The 14970-nt window shown below is 45.7% G+C and overlaps 1 protein-coding gene across 1 annotated transcript; it reads left to right on the top strand.

The window, feature by feature from the left end:
* The first annotated feature begins 54 nt into the window (after window positions 1-54).
* PHF7 (PHD finger protein 7) lies at window positions 55-13616 on the top strand. The gene is made up of 11 exons (XM_003257162.4): window positions 55-863; window positions 2429-2538; window positions 3614-3666; window positions 4105-4196; window positions 9811-9912; window positions 10286-10410; window positions 10879-11038; window positions 11625-11731; window positions 12199-12315; window positions 12739-12860; window positions 13072-13616. Exons 2-11 carry the CDS (start codon window positions 2498-2500, stop codon window positions 13296-13298), a joined length of 1146 nt encoding a protein of 381 aa, XP_003257210.1. The 5' UTR covers window positions 55-863; window positions 2429-2497; the 3' UTR covers window positions 13299-13616.
* The last annotated feature ends 1354 nt before the right edge of the window (window positions 13617-14970 follow it).

Genomic DNA, 14970 nt, shown 5'->3' with positions numbered 1-14970 from the left:
AGGGGAAGGGGCGGGGGCGGCGAGGGGAAGGGGCGGGGGCGGCGAGGGGAAGGGGCGGGGGCGGCGAGGGGAAGGGGCGGGGGCGGCGAGGGGAAGGGGCGGGGGCGGCGAGGGGAAGGGGCGGGGGCGGGAGGTGTTGGGCGCTGAGGCGCGAGACTGGGAGACGGGAGGGGCGCGCGGCCGTTAGCGGTCGCTTTCTACCAACGGTAGGGGTCGCAGCTGTTCCCGAAGGTCACAGTTCGCGTGACCCGCCCCCTTTTGCGCGCTGGCAGTCTTCGCCGGCGCAGTCACCGCGCAGGGCGGCCGCCCGGAGGTAGCTACCACGGCTTGTGTCAACGACTAAAGCTCCAGTACAGCGGCGCCCTCAGAGACAGCTGGGAGGGTGGCTCTGGCCGGGAGTGGCGGCCGGTGAGCTACCGCGAGTAGGAGCGGCGGAGGCGACCTCGGCCCGGCCCTGCACTGGCCGCCCGGCAGGCGCGACATGAGCCTGGTCTGGCATCCGCGGGATGCCCCTTGAGCCCCTTCTCAGGCGGTTAACCTCCGGGGAACGGTTGTGACCACACCGACACGTATTTTACAAATAAATCATTCTTGGCGGCGGCGGGTCGAACACGTTTATTTATTTTTGATTTTCTCAACAAGCATTTACCCAGCACCTGTCCAGTGAAACAACTTGTTAAGCGTTCCGAGGAGCGTCCGCCGGGTTAGGAGGCCACTGCCTGGCAGCTCGTAGAAGCCTCATTTGCAACGCCCCCCTCCTCAGATGTTTTGAAGATCGTGACGTCTTGTAACTAGCAGTGTGTGCACAGAATCCTGCTCGAGGAACGTCTTGGCCCAGCGATGCAAAGAACTGAAGTTTCAAGGTTTTATGTTTATTGCTGGATGGTCGGGGTAGCCCCAATAACTGGGAACTGCTTCGCAGTCCGCTCACGTGGACCCCTGTGGGAACAGCGAGGTCAGGACATGCCCTTCTCTCTCCTCTTCCAGCCTGTCCAGTGTTTTCCTTGAGGAAGAAGCCATCAGATGTCATTGCTTCTGCAACTCTTGGGTTAGAGGAGGAGACAGAACAAGCACAAAGAAGGGGAAGGCAGGGTGGCTTTGGTTTCTTGAACAGTAATTTCCTCAGTCGTCCTTATTCATGCAGAATAGTTTAAAGTCCCTGAAGATATTCACGATCTCCAGCCGTGATCGGAGGCCATGGATACTGGAGTGTCTCTGGAGTGACCTGATTTCACCCAGCGCTCCTTCTAAGAAATGCTGTCCTTCTCCTCTCCTCTGACTAGACAGTCCTTGCTTCACAGCGGTGGATTTTCTTTCGTTCCCGTTCACTTTCAGGGATCTCCCCGTTAACCAGTGAAACTGTACATTTGTTTTACAGTTTGTTTACTAACGAAAACAGGTAACAGCCGGAGTTGGCTGACATTGGAAATAGGAGACAAGGTACCTTCTGCACTTTTGGCTATTGTACTCGGCTCAGATAGAGACAAAGGTTGGGTACAGACCATATCTCAGTGGCCACCTGAGCCTAGGTGAAAATTGATAGGAGAGGCCAGGCCTGGTGGCTCACGCCTGTAATCCCAGCACTTTGGGAGGCTGAGGCGGAAGGATCGCTGGAGCCCAGGCGTTGAAGACCAGCCTGGGCAACATGGCAAAACCCCGTCTCTACAAAAAATTAGCTGGTGCGGTGGCATGGCACCTGTGGTCCCAGCTACTTGGAAGGCTGAGTCAGGAAGATCATCTGAGCCTAGGAAAGTGGCACTTTCATGCACTCACCCACTGCACTCCAGCCTGGGCAACAATGAGAGACCCTGTCTCAAAAAAAAAAAAAAAAGTGATAGAGCCCATGGGGTGTTTGTCAGTGTTACCTCTTGTCTCTCACTAGAGGGAGTTTTTGCTTTTAGGCAGCCCAAATCTCACAGGCTCCTTTGCCTAGGAAAAAGCTACCTTATCTAGCTTTCACTGGGTAGAGTTAAGGCACCCATACTTAGGTGCAAAAGGAGACTTTTTTTCCCTGAGTGCTACTTCACGTATTTTTTTGTAAGCACAAAGAAACAACCATTTAGCTATGTCAAGTAATGTTCTAAGTTCTTTTGCTACTGTGTGATAGCAGTATAACATGAGAGTTAGTGTTGGCCTCTGGAGCCAGGCTACCTGAGTTCAGATCTCATGTATATCACTTACTAACTCTTACCTTGGGCAGGATACTTAAACCTCTCTGTGCCTCAGTCCCCTCATCTTGAAAATGGAGATAGTAATGGTATCTACTGCATGGCGTGTTTGTGAATTAACACATGTCAAGTACCTAGAACAGTCCCTTTTATTCCATCACATGGGTTGGGAGGTGAAGTGCACCATTGCCATGACCCTGGGGAACTTGATAACCAAATCTAGAATTAAATTGCTTACCAAACCCCATTTATACTTATAGCTGGAAGAGCCTGTATTGTCCTCACAATAGTATAGAAGAATTCAAGAGAGGAGAGAGAGACAGCACCGAATGAAGACTGTAAAAGAAAAGAAGGAACACCAAAGATTGAGGTAGAAGTAGTTGACACAGGGAATTTGGGAGAAATTGTCCAATGGCCTGTGGTATAGGCTGCACTTTTTCCCCCTTTTGTCGTAGTCTTGGGGGTTGAGATTGGACAGTGTGGAAGCACACACTGGGAGCTGGGAGCTGTCATACCTGACTTACCAGTGTTGTCCCTAGTAGCAAAGTGCTGACTCTGGAACCTTGCTACCCAGATTCATATCCTAGCTCTGTCACTTGCCAACAACTGTGACAGAAGGCACTTCATTTCTTTATGCCTCAGTTTCCTCATCTGGAAAATGTACATACTAATGGCATGTACTTTTTAGAGTATTCTGTAGATTCATTGAGCTACTGTAGATTAATTGAGCCAATACATGTAAAGTGCCAAGAATAGTGCCTCGCAACGGGAAATACTTTTATCAATTTTGGTTCATTTTAGTATGCTTTGTAAAGGTGGTACCACCTGAGATTCAGAGTAGTTGGCAGAAGAAACAGTAAAAAAGTAAAAGAGGGTTTGCTCTTGCATTCATTCAGTCAACATAGGCAGTACAGGCACTGGGGAGAGAAAGATGCTTACAATCCGGTTCCTGCCCTCAAATAACTCAGTATGTTTTGCACTTAAAAAAAAATATACGAAATATGGCCAGGTGCGGTGGCTCATGCGTGTAATGTCAGCACTTTGGGAGGCCGAGGTGGGTGGATCACCTGAGGTCAGGAGTTTGAGACCAGCCTGGCCAACATGGTGAAACCCCATCTCTACTAAAAATATAGAAATTAGCTGGGCGTGGTGACAGGCGCCTGTAATCCCATCTCCTCGGGGGGCTGAGGCAGGAGAATTGCTTGAACCCAGGAGGTGGAGGTTGCAGTAAGTGAGATCGCGCCACAGCACTCCAGCCTGGGCAACAGAGCAAGACTCTGTCTCAAAAACATATATATATGAAATATGAAAAGAAGCTGATGTCTTAGGCTTTAGATATGTTGGTCCTTCATCAGACCCATGAATGGCATTTTAAGGGAAATGTTAAAAAGGTTATCAACAAGATCCTCAAAGAACACCTCATGCTTCTTCTTTCTCTTGTTTAGAAAATCTGCCAAGACTAGGAGGGTAACCCAGAGGAAACCGTCTTCAGGGCCTGGTAAGAAAGACTGGAGCTTGTGTTCACCCACTGCCTCCAGCCCTCAGCAAAGAAGGCCACCTGTATGTGGCAGTATACTTGCTGCTTCTCTCTCTCCCAGCCCTACTTCCTTCCTAGATTCTCTAAGATCTTGAGGACTCAGGAACTGCCATTTTAAATTACCATGTCTGAAGTTCAAGAAACAAGTTATTAAAGTCACTTTAGAACAAAACAAAACAGAAGTGAAGTGAGCAGTTGTGGCCAACTTGTTCATTGTAACCAGAATTACGTGACAGCCTAATTGATACCAAATAAGACCTCATCCCAACCTTCCTCCTTGCCAAAATGACCCTTTTCCTAGTATTCTACTCCTTCCTTAGAGGAATGGTTACATTCTCACCCTTCTCTTCCATTCTTAATGGTCAACTTAGGCCAAATTCTGAGTGTCCTCTCTTCCAGTTTGCTGGCTATGCCTTCGAGAACCTGGGGATCCCGAAAAATTAGGGGAATTTCTTCAGAAAGACAGTATCAGCGTGCATTATTTCTGTCTTGTGAGTATGAGGCCTCCTTTGCTTTGAATATCCTATGGCTTTTGGTGTACTGACTGTTCTCTGTTACATTCATCCTCAGATCCACAGCCTTGTTTTTTTTGTTTTTCTTAATAGCTTTTTTGTTTTAAAATCTATTTTTAAGGCTGGGCGCAGTGGCTCGCGCCTGTAATCCCAGCACTTTGGGAGGCTGAGGCAGGAGGATCTCTTGAACCCAGGAGTTCGAGACCAGCCTGGGCAACCTTGTCTCTACAAAAAAATTAAAAAAAAAAAAAAAAAAAAGCTGGGCATAGTGGCAAACGCCCGTAGTCCCAGCAACTCCGGAGGCTGAGGCAAGAGGATCGCTTGAGCCCTGGAGGTGGAGGCTGCAGTGAGCAGTGATCACACCACCACACTCCAGCCTGGGTGATAGAGGAAGACCTTGCCTCAAAAAAAGAAAAATGTATGTGTCTGGTATAAAATCCTGACAGTATAAAGTAAGTTCAGTAAAAAAGTCTCTTCCCTAAATAATGTTCCCAATCCTTCTCCCTCTCCCCAGAAACAAATGCTGTCAAAGTTGTAACATCCTTCCAATTGCTTTTTCCCAGTATTTTTTTATTAGGTATAATTTCCATACTGTAAAAATCACCAGTTTTTTTCTTTTTTTGAGAATGGAGTCTCACTCTCTCGCCCAGGCTGAAGTGCAGTGGCGTGATCCCGGCTCACTGCAACCTCTGCCTCCCTGGTTCCAGTGATTCTCCTGCCTCAGCCTCCCAAGTAGCTGGGATTACAGGCACCTACCACCATGCCTGGCTAATTTTGTATTTTTAGTAGAGACAGGTTTCACCATGTTAGCCAGGCTGGTCTTGAACAAAATTCACTAATTTTAAGGGTCCAGTCTGATAAGTTTTGATAAATGTATGTCCCCATATAACCACCACCCCAATCAAAATAAGTAACATTTTCATCACCCTAGAAAGTTCCCTCCTGCCTCCTTTTCCAGTCAATCCCACTAGACGTAATCACTGTTCTGATATATGAATTATTTTTGGCTATTCTTTTACTTCATGTAAGTGAAATCATATAGTTTTGTATCTGGCTTTTTTCTCCCAACACAGTGTTTTGAAGATTCATCCATGTTGTTGCATGCATTAGTAGCTCGTGCCTTTTTATTACTTGGTAGTATTCAGTTGCATGAATAAGTTACTATTTGCTTATCTGTTCACCTGTTAATGAACATCTGAATTGTTTCCGTTTGAGGACTATTATGAATAAAGCTACTTTTAAGCATTCATGTACAAGTCTTTTTGTGAACATGTGCTTTCACTTCTCTTGTGCAAATGCCTAGAAGTGGAATTACTAGTTGTATGCCAATTAGATATTTAACTTTATGTGAGGTTGCCACATCACTGTCCAAAGCGGTTGTACCAGCTTACACTCCTACCAGCAATTTATAAGAATTCCAGTTGCACAGTATTCTTGCCAAAACTTCATTTTGTCAGTGTTTTTAATTTTAGCCATTCTACTGGCTGTGTATTGGTATTTCATTGTGGTTTTAATTTCCATTTTTCTGATGACTAAAGCTTCTTTTCATGTGCTTATTGGCCATTCACATATTTTCTTTTGTTTTTTGCTTTTTTTTTTTTTTTTTGAGATGGAGTCTCGCTCTGTCGCCCAGGCTGGAGTGCAATGGTGCGATCTTGGCTCACTGAAACCTCCACTTCCCAGGTTGGAGCAATTCTCCTGCATCAGCCTCCCAAGTAGCTGGGACTACAGGTGCCCGCCACCACGCCTGGCTAATTTTTGTATTTTTAGTAGAGACAGGGTTTCACTGTGTTAGCCAGGATGGTCTCAATCTCTTGACCTCGTGATCTGCCCACCTCCGCCTCCCAAAGTGCTGGGATTACAGGCGTGAGCCACCACGCCTGGCCCAGCCCACATATTTTCGTTTGTTAAGTATCTGTACAAATATTTTTGCCCATTTAAAAACATTGAGTGGTGGTCGGGCGCGGTGGCTCACACCTGTAATCCCAGCACTTTGGGAGGCCAAGGCGAGCAGATCAGGAGGTCAGGAGATGGAGACCATACTGACTAACACGGTGAAACCCTGTCTCTACTAAAAATACAAAAAATTAGCCGGGCATGGTGGGGGGCGCCCGTAGTCCCAGCTACTTGGGAGGCTGAGGCAGGAGAATGGCGTGAACCCAGGAAGTGGAGCTTGCAGTGAGCCGAGATCACGCCACTGCACTCCAGCCTGGGCGACAGTGCCAGACTCCGTCTCAAAAAAAAAAAAAAAACAAAACAAAAAAAAACATTGAGTGGTTTTATTATTGAGTTGTAGGAATTGCTTATATATTTCGGATACAAATTGTTTTTCAAATATATGTATTGAGACTATTTTCTTCCTAGTCTTTGGCTTGTCTTTTCATTTTCTTAATGGTGTCTTTCAAAGAACAAGTTTGTAATTGTAATGGAGCCCAGTTTATCCATTTTTTCTTTTATGGTCAGTGCTTTTTGTGTGTTGCAAGAAATCTTTGCCTACCCATAGAATTGCCTTGGTGCCTTTGTCAAAATCAATTGACCATATATCTGTGGATCTGGATAATCTATTTATGTCATTGATCTATGTATCTATTCTTACACCAGTCCCCACTGTCTTGATTATTATGGCTTTATAGTGTCTTGAAATTCAGTATTGTTAGGTTCTACAATCTTTTACAAGATTGTTTTGACTATCAGGTCCTTTCTTTATAAAGTTTATATTAAGCTTGTCAATTTTTCTTTAAAAAAAAGTCTACTGGGATTGTGATTGGGATTGCATTGAATATATAGGTCAATTTGGGAAGAATTGACAAATAATATTGAACCTTCCAATCCATGGACATGGTATATTTCTCCACTTATTTGGGTCTTTTAAAATATATCTCAGCAATGTTTTGTAGTTTTAGTGACGAAGTCTTGTACATCTTTTGTTAAATGTATTCCTAAATATTTTGTGGTTATGCTATTGTAAATAGTATTTTTATTTCATTTTTAAGTTTATTGCTGGTATATAGAAATGCATTTTATTTTTGTATATTGATTCGTATCGTGTAATCTTGTTAAATTGAGTTTGATTAGTTGTTTTTGTTTTTATTTTGTTGTAAATGCCTTGTGTACACAGGATTCCCTATGCACATAACCATGTCATGTGCGAATAAAGACAGTTCTACTTCTTCCTCTCAATCTTTGCCTTTTATTTCTTCTTGCCTTGTTGTATTGGTTAGGACCTTTAACCTAACATTGAATAGGAGTGGTGTGAGTTGTTATCCTTGTCTTGTTCCCAACATCAGGGGACAGCATCTAGTTTTTCACTATTTTTTTTTTTTTTTTTTTTTTTTTTTGAAACGGAGTCTCGCTCTGTCGCCCAGGCTGGAGTGCAGTGGCGCGATCTCGGCTCACTGCAAGCTCCGCCTCCTGGGTTCACGCCATTCTCCTGCCTCAGCCTCTCCGAGTAGCTGGGACTACAGGCGCCCGCCACCACGCCCGGCTAATTTGTTTTGTATTTTTAGTAGAGACGGGGTTTCACCGTGGTCTTGATCTCCTGACCTCGTGATCCGCCCACCTCGGCCTCCCAAAGTGCTGGGATTACAAGCGTGAGCCACCGCGCCCGGCCAGTTTTTCCACTATTAAAGTATGTTAGCTGTAGGTTTTTTCATAGATGTTTTTATCATGTTGAAGATCCCTTTTATTCATATATAGTTTGCCCAGAGTATCATGAATGGGTGTTGAATTTTGTCACTTTTCCTGTATTTGTTGAGATTACCTTGATTTTTCTCTTTAATTTTGTTAATGTAGTTTGTTACATCAACTAAATGCTCTAATGTTAAGCGAGTCTTGCATTCTTGGTATAAACTCTACTTGGTATGATGTATTGTCCTTTTTATATGGTGCTGGATTCAGTTTGGATGTTTTGTTTGATTTTTATATCTGTGCTCATGAGAAAGATTGGTCTGTGATTTTCCTTTCTTGTAAGTCCTATCAGGTGTCAGGGCTTAGTTAGAATTTTGATGCATTTACAAGCATATACATTTTTTACATAAAAATTAAACATTATACAGAGTGCTTTGTATCTTGGCTTTTTTCCATCATACATATTTTGGAGATCTTTCTGTATAGAACATATAGATTTAGTTTTTTCTTTTTAGTAGCTAATTTATAGAATCAATACATGCTTATTGCAGAAAACATGAATGATACTTAAAAATATAAAGAAAACAAATCACTCATCCCAAAACCCTGAGATAACTAGTTTTAAAATATATGTTTCAAAAGTCCAATTCCTTCCCCCATAATACAGAATGACAACAATCAAGAGATATTAAAACCATGTTTTTCTTCCTGTATTACTCTGAGAAGAGTATTTACTCTGTACTAAGAGGTGATGCAGCAGGAAGGGTAAGAGTGGGGATTCCACGGGCCTGGGTGTGAATAGCCAGCTCTGCTCCTCCTTGTCCTATAACCCCGGTGGGCAGTGTCACTTGCCACACTGCACCTCAGTGGCCTCCTCTGTAAGATGAGCGTCATAATAGCATCTGCCATTACAGGATTTTTTTTTTTTTTTTTTTTGAAACGGAGTCTTGCTCTGTCGCCCAGGCTAGAGTGCAGTGGCATGATCTCGGTCACTGCAACCTCCGCCTCCCGGGTTCAAGCGATTCTCCTGCCTGAGCCTCCCGAGTAGCTGGGATTACAGGCGCGCACCACCACGCCCTAGTTTTTGTATTTTTAATAGAGACAGGGTTTCACCATGTTGGCCAGGCTGGTCTCGAACTCCTGACCTCAGATGGTCTGCCCGCCTCGGCTTCCCAAAGTGCTAGGATTACAGGCGTGAGCCACTGTGCCTGGCCAAGGATTGTAAGCATAAAATGACTAAATACAAAGGAAATGTTTCCCCCAAAGTCCCAGCACACAATAGCAGCCCTCAGTAAATGAGAGGCAGCCTAGAGCAAAAGTTAAGAGTCCAGGTTCCAGAGTTCTGTGGCCTTGAGCAAGTCACATCATCTCTCCTATAAAATGAGGACAATAATAGTACCTACCTCCTAGGGCTGTTGGGAGGACTCAATGAGTTAATATTTAAAACCACTTAGAGTACTCAACACATGGTTGGTGCCATGTAAGCCTTCATTAAATAAATTACCCTGTCAATGCATATATATTCCACCAAGCTGTATTCTTTTTTTTCTTTTTCTTTTTCTTTTTCTTTTTTTTTTTTTTTTGAGACAGTCTTGTTCTGTTGCCCAGGCTGGAGTGCAGTGGCATGATCTCGGCTCACTGCAAGCTCCACCCTCCCGGGCTCACGCCATTTTCCTGCCTCAGCCTCCTGAGTAGCTGGGACTACAGGTGCATGCCACCACGCCCGGCTAATTTTTTTGTATTTTTAGTAGAGACGGGGTTTCACCGTGTTAGCCAGGATGGTCTCCATCTCCTGACCTCATGATCCGCCCATCTCGGCCTCCCAAAGTGCTGGGATTACAGGCATGAGCCACCGCACCCAGCCCAAGCTCTATTCTTTAGCTCTCTTACCCTGTCCTTCTCCTCACCTCACTGCACTGTTTCACTGATCATCAATGTTAACAGCCTGGTTCTACTGCCCCCCCAGATCTTATCTAGTAAGCTGCCTCAGAGGGGCCAGTCCAACAGAGGTTTCCATGGATTCCTGCCTGAAGACATCAAAAAGGAGGCAGCCCGGGCTTCTAGGAAGGTTAGAATCCCCTGAAGTGAGGAGCTTGGGGTAGGCCTCTTTTCATACCTCACCCATCATTCCTGTTTCTATTCTCTTCCCTACTTCCTAGTTTAGATGTCAAAGGACTCTTGGAGTTTCCAACTAGTCCTTAAGTCCCATATTCCTCTGGGGTATGGTGTCCTAAGTGAGAAGAGGGAGAAACATCTTGAGAAAATAGGAAAGAACTCAGTGCTGCTTGAAGCTCAGCTTCCAGGTGCCCCAGAGCATTCAGGACCACTGAGGACAGGGAATGGCTATTATTTCACAAAACTTCCATTTAATAGAAAGATGTGCCACACTGTCTGTCTGTCTTTCTTGGGGTCCTGAGCACTGTCTGGGAACTCATTTGCAGATCTGCTTTGTGTGCAAGAAAAAGGGAGCTGCTATCAACTGCCAGAAGGATCAGTGCATCAGAAACTTCCATCTGCCTTGTGGCCAAGAAAGGGGTTGCCTTTCACAATTTTTTGGAGAGTACAAGTGAGTGAGGAAGGGGAAAAGTCTGGCTTCCTTTTTGCAACTTATTATTCAGCCACTAATGAAATCAGAGTCCAGTTCTCACAAGCAGGCCTGTTTTGATTCACCAGTGAATCTGTCCCTCCATTCAGTAATAAGAAACAGTGTCTTGACTTGGAGATTTCACAGGGGTTTCTTCTTGTTTCCTGCCCCTCCTTAAATTACAAACAGCTGGGGTTCTTAGACAGCTGCTCAGCACTAAGTGGGGCTTTCAGGAACAAGAGGCTATGGAGACAGTCCTGGGAACTTTGCTCAGTAGACGAGCAGCCATGAGAAGGCATGTGGCTGTTCTTCACTCTGTCTCTCCTCTTGCCCATGAGTGTGGAGGTTCACTGGGCACCAGCCTGGGTGGCTGGCTGCCCCTCCTAGAGCGGGCCATTGGGAAACTACATCGATGACAATCCAGAAACCAAGTCTGTTTACCGGCCACAGATCATTTTGTGACAAACATCGCCCAACACAGAACATCCAACATGGGAATGTGGGGGAGGAAAGCTGCATCTTATGTTGTGAAGACTTATCCCAACAGAGTGTTGAGAACATCCAGAGCCCGTGTTGTAGTCAAGCCATCTACCACCGCAAGTGCATACAGGTGGGGCTTTTTCTGCCCTGGGTCCCTTCCACCATTGCCCTAGTTCTCTGCCTGGAACCAGAGCACCCTGGGAATGCTCAGGTGTGCCTCAGCTTTGGTGCTCCATGCTGGAGGCCTGTATTCAGGGCTGGTTTCAGGCAGTTAGAGGAAAGTCAGTCCAGTCTGTGGTCATTCCTGGCCTATAGGACCTCACCCATGATAAGATTTAGAATAAGCAAAATCTTCGGCATTGCTAGAGCAAATGGGCTTCATCCCAGAATGAGCTGAGGATCCTCTATGTCAGCCTCACTTCCTGGGATGAAAGAAAAGGGAAACATGTATCCAGGTACCTGACTCCTACTCAGTACTGCTGAGCCCTATGGCCAGAGATGACAGCTGAGGTACTCCTGGGAATTCTCTTGAAAGTATTTTGGTCCCAGGTCTGACACCTGGATTTGCAGCCCTCACCCTAGCCCACCCAAACTCCTTTTCCTGTACCCTCAAACTCTCTCAGCAACATCCTCTTTGTAGGGGTGAGGGTGGGAGGGGAAAGAAGGTAGTCAAAGGGTTTTTACAAACACAGAGCTCTTCCCTGTTTCTCTTACAGAAATATGCCCACACATCAGCAAAGCATTTCTTCAAATGTCCACAGTGTAACAATCGAAAAGAGTTTCCTCAAGAAATGCTGAGAATGGGAATTCATATTCCAGACAGGTAGTGGGAACCCCAAAGCAGGAACTGAGCCAGGGAGTGGGTTGCCTAGATTTCTAGAGAGGAGGTGAGTGAGAGGATAGTTCAGAGAATGAGAGCAGCAGAGGCACTGATAAGAAGGAAGGGGAGGAGGGAGTGCTTTTCAATTATCAAAACAGAAGGGAGGGGGAAGAAGTTTGCGGGGGAAGGGGGTGCTTATTGCTAAAAAGGGCATTTGGGGAATCAGAATTCCCTGGGGGGTTGAGTTATTGGATTCCAGAGTGGAACTAAGGAACCTGCATGCACGTTCCATTCATCCTGCTTCAACCCTCTCCCACTGCCAGGCCACTTGACCAGCCTTGTTGGAAGTGTTCGGGCAGCCTACTGAACTCTTGCTGTGCTTAGCTTGGGTTCTTCCTAACTCCTCCCTGATAGACAAAAGTTTCACCAACCCATTATGTTCTTATTCACTGTTTCTTCTCCCACTGCAGAGATGCTGCCTGGGAACTCGAGCCAGGGGCTTTCTCAGACTTATATCAGCGCTATCAGCACTGTGATGCCACCATCTGTCTGTATGAACAAGGCAGAGACAGCTTTGAGGATGAAGGGTAGGGGAAGGCTTCTGGCTAGAAAGAGCTCTCATCAGTGCTATCTTAGAGTTAGACCTTGGCACAGTTATTAAAAGTAAGAAATTCACTCTTGTATGCAGACCTTAGGATAAACACGATTGCTAAGTCTCATTCTTGACCAGCCCCTGACTCACTTGTGTGCAAGTGAACAGGTCTCCCCTGCAAGGTCCGCTTCACCTTGTGCCCAGTGGAGAGACATTCAGAGCCAATTCCTTTCCTAATCTACCTTTCAAGGGATTATGACTGATGGCAGGTTTCCAGGATCAGCACTCATCCTCTCTGAGCCATACATTCATCTTGGGTAAAATGTGCTGTAAAAAATGCCTGGCCCATAGCAAACGTCCAAGAATGGCAGTTGGTGTTCTGTATGTCTCCACAACCCTTCCTGGGCTCTTCCTTTAGGAGGTGGTGCCTCATTCTGTGTGCTACATGCGGATCCCACGGAACCCACAGGGACTGCTCCTTTCTTAGATCTAACAGTAAGAAATGGGAGTGTGAGGAGTGCTCACCTGCTGCAGCCACAGGTGAGGCTGGAGGGATGGGCCGGCCTCAGAGCAAGGAGGGGGCTGTAGGGACTTGCGGTGCCTGGGAAAGGAGGAAGACATCCTACCAGAGGGGGATTAATAGTTGGTGCCTTTGACTTTGGAAGGAAAGTGGCTAGAGAGGAGCTTAAGGACCTGTGCCTGGGAGAAGCAGAGGCTTGAGTTTTCCTATCCTGCCTTTCTCTCACCACAGACTACATACCTGAAAATTCAGGGGACATCCCTTGCTGCAGCACCACCTTCCACCCTGAGGAGCATTTCTGCAGAGACAACACCCTGGAAGAGAATCCGGGCCTTTCTTGGACTGATTGGCCAGAACCTTCCTTATTAGAACAGCCAGAGTCCTCTCGTGGCAGGAGGAGCTGCTCCTGGAGGTCCAAGGGCGTCAGAATCACTAACAGCTGCAAAAAATCCAAGTGACACCTTCTGAGTAGCTGCTATCCCACACAATAGGGTATGAAGCTGCGCTCCTCCATCGGGTTTGGGGAGGGAGCGCTCTGGGACTGTGAGACAAGGAAGCAGGGCCAGCAGTGAGACTATGAGCCAAGCAAAGAGAAGTCCCAGTGGAGCATGAGGAGGGAGCAGTCCAGATGCCAACAAAGAAATGCGTTTATGGCTACAAGAGTGCCTCTGCCTTCTCCTCCTCTCCTCCCACCAAGGATTCTTCCACCTTAATCTTGTTTTCGTATGCCTCTTCTTACTTCACCCATGTTTGTTGTTATGCAAATAAAGGTTTTCTCTCCGTTGGTGTTTCCTTATAAATTCATTCTGAAATTTGTCTGGGTAGTAAAGATTCTACGGGGTAGAGTACGAGAATAAGAAAACTCACCCTCCTAATCCATAAAATTTAGGGAATTAATGTAGAACTTTTAGCTTAGAATATAGACATGTTTCTTTGGAGGGAAAGAAACCTGTTTATACGGAAATTGGCATTACAGGGACAGAGAATCTTCGTCAATCATTGTGCAAATAATAACTACACAGGTTCTCATTAGGGAGGTGAGCCAGCATAGCAGTCCACACTGGATGGAGAATAGACCCTTGTTGCAAGGCTTGGGGCCCTGGACTCAAACAGGTCAAGGACTGCCATGCTTATACATGGGGCATAAGGGACTCCATTCTCTCCAGACTGGTGTGGGCTTCAGCACACCTCCACAGCATGAGTGAGCCCAGTCAAACCCTCACTGCCGGGTGGTTCGAGCATTTCCGTCCAGAGTTTAAATATGAATTTGCATGCCAGGACATTCAAATTAGGCAAGGTGGCCGGGCGCAGTGGCTCATACCTGTAATCCCAGCACTTTGGGAGGCCAAGGCAGACCACTTGAGGTCAGGAGTTCTAGACCAGCCTAGCCAACATGGTGAAACCCCATCTCTACTGAAAATACAAAAATTTGCTGGGCATTGTGGCAGGCGCCTGTAACCCCAGCTACTCAGGAGGCTGAGGCAGGAGAATTGCTTGAATCGGGGAGGCGGAGGTTACAGTGAGCCGAGATTGTGCCACTGCCCTCCAGCCTGGGCGACAGAGCAAGACTCTGTCTCAAACAAAAGAAAAACAGGCAAGACAACTAGGATGGGAATCTGGCAGAAGGCTTACGGAGAAATTGAACAAAGCCTATCTTACATTTTTATGTTTTTAAAGATTTCATGGGATTTGGTTAGTGGGGAGAACTCAGAACCATTGCCAGATAGTTCTCAACATCTTGCCACTGAATCATCACCACTAACGGTGGAAGACAATGTTCTCATTCCAAACATTGCAGACCCTGAAGATTTATATCCAAGGTGTGTATGCAATGAGTGCCTTCAGATTTGAGCAAATTCGCTTGAAATCAAATGGAGGCTATCTGTGTGTTTTTGTTACTATCAAAGTATACAGGCAAAGTAACACAGACTTTTAAAAGTCTAATAGTACTAGAAGGATTATAATGAAAAACAGTTTTGACTTACCCGTCCCTACTTCCATTCCTACTCTCTAAAGGCAACTACTTCCCATTTTTTAAAGCTGTTTCTTAATTTATTAATCTTAGACATTATTGACTTTCTATTACGTTACATAAAGATTTAGCACCTTTAGAATCTTCCCATTTTTGGC

The sequence above is a fragment of the Nomascus leucogenys genome, chromosome 4 (genome assembly GCF_006542625.1).
Source record: "Nomascus leucogenys isolate Asia chromosome 4, Asia_NLE_v1, whole genome shotgun sequence".
NCBI classification, from domain to species: Eukaryota; Metazoa; Chordata; class Mammalia; order Primates; family Hylobatidae; genus Nomascus; species Nomascus leucogenys.
Note: the sequence above shows the minus strand (reverse complement) of the source record. Positions and strands in the feature narration are given on the sequence as shown.

Bases quoted from the DNA above. Each gene is read 5' to 3' on its own strand.
- PHF7 (XM_003257162.4), top strand. From the start codon at position 2,498: ATGAAGACTGTAAAAGAAAAGAAGGAACACCAAAGATTGAG. The intron at 3,667-4,104 runs GTAAGAAAGACT...CCTCTCTTCCAG, and splicing joins GAAACCGTCTTCAGGGCCTG to TTTGCTGGCTATGCCTTCGA. The intron at 11,732-12,198 runs GTAGTGGGAACC...CTCCCACTGCAG, and splicing joins GGAATTCATATTCCAGACAG to AGATGCTGCCTGGGAACTCG.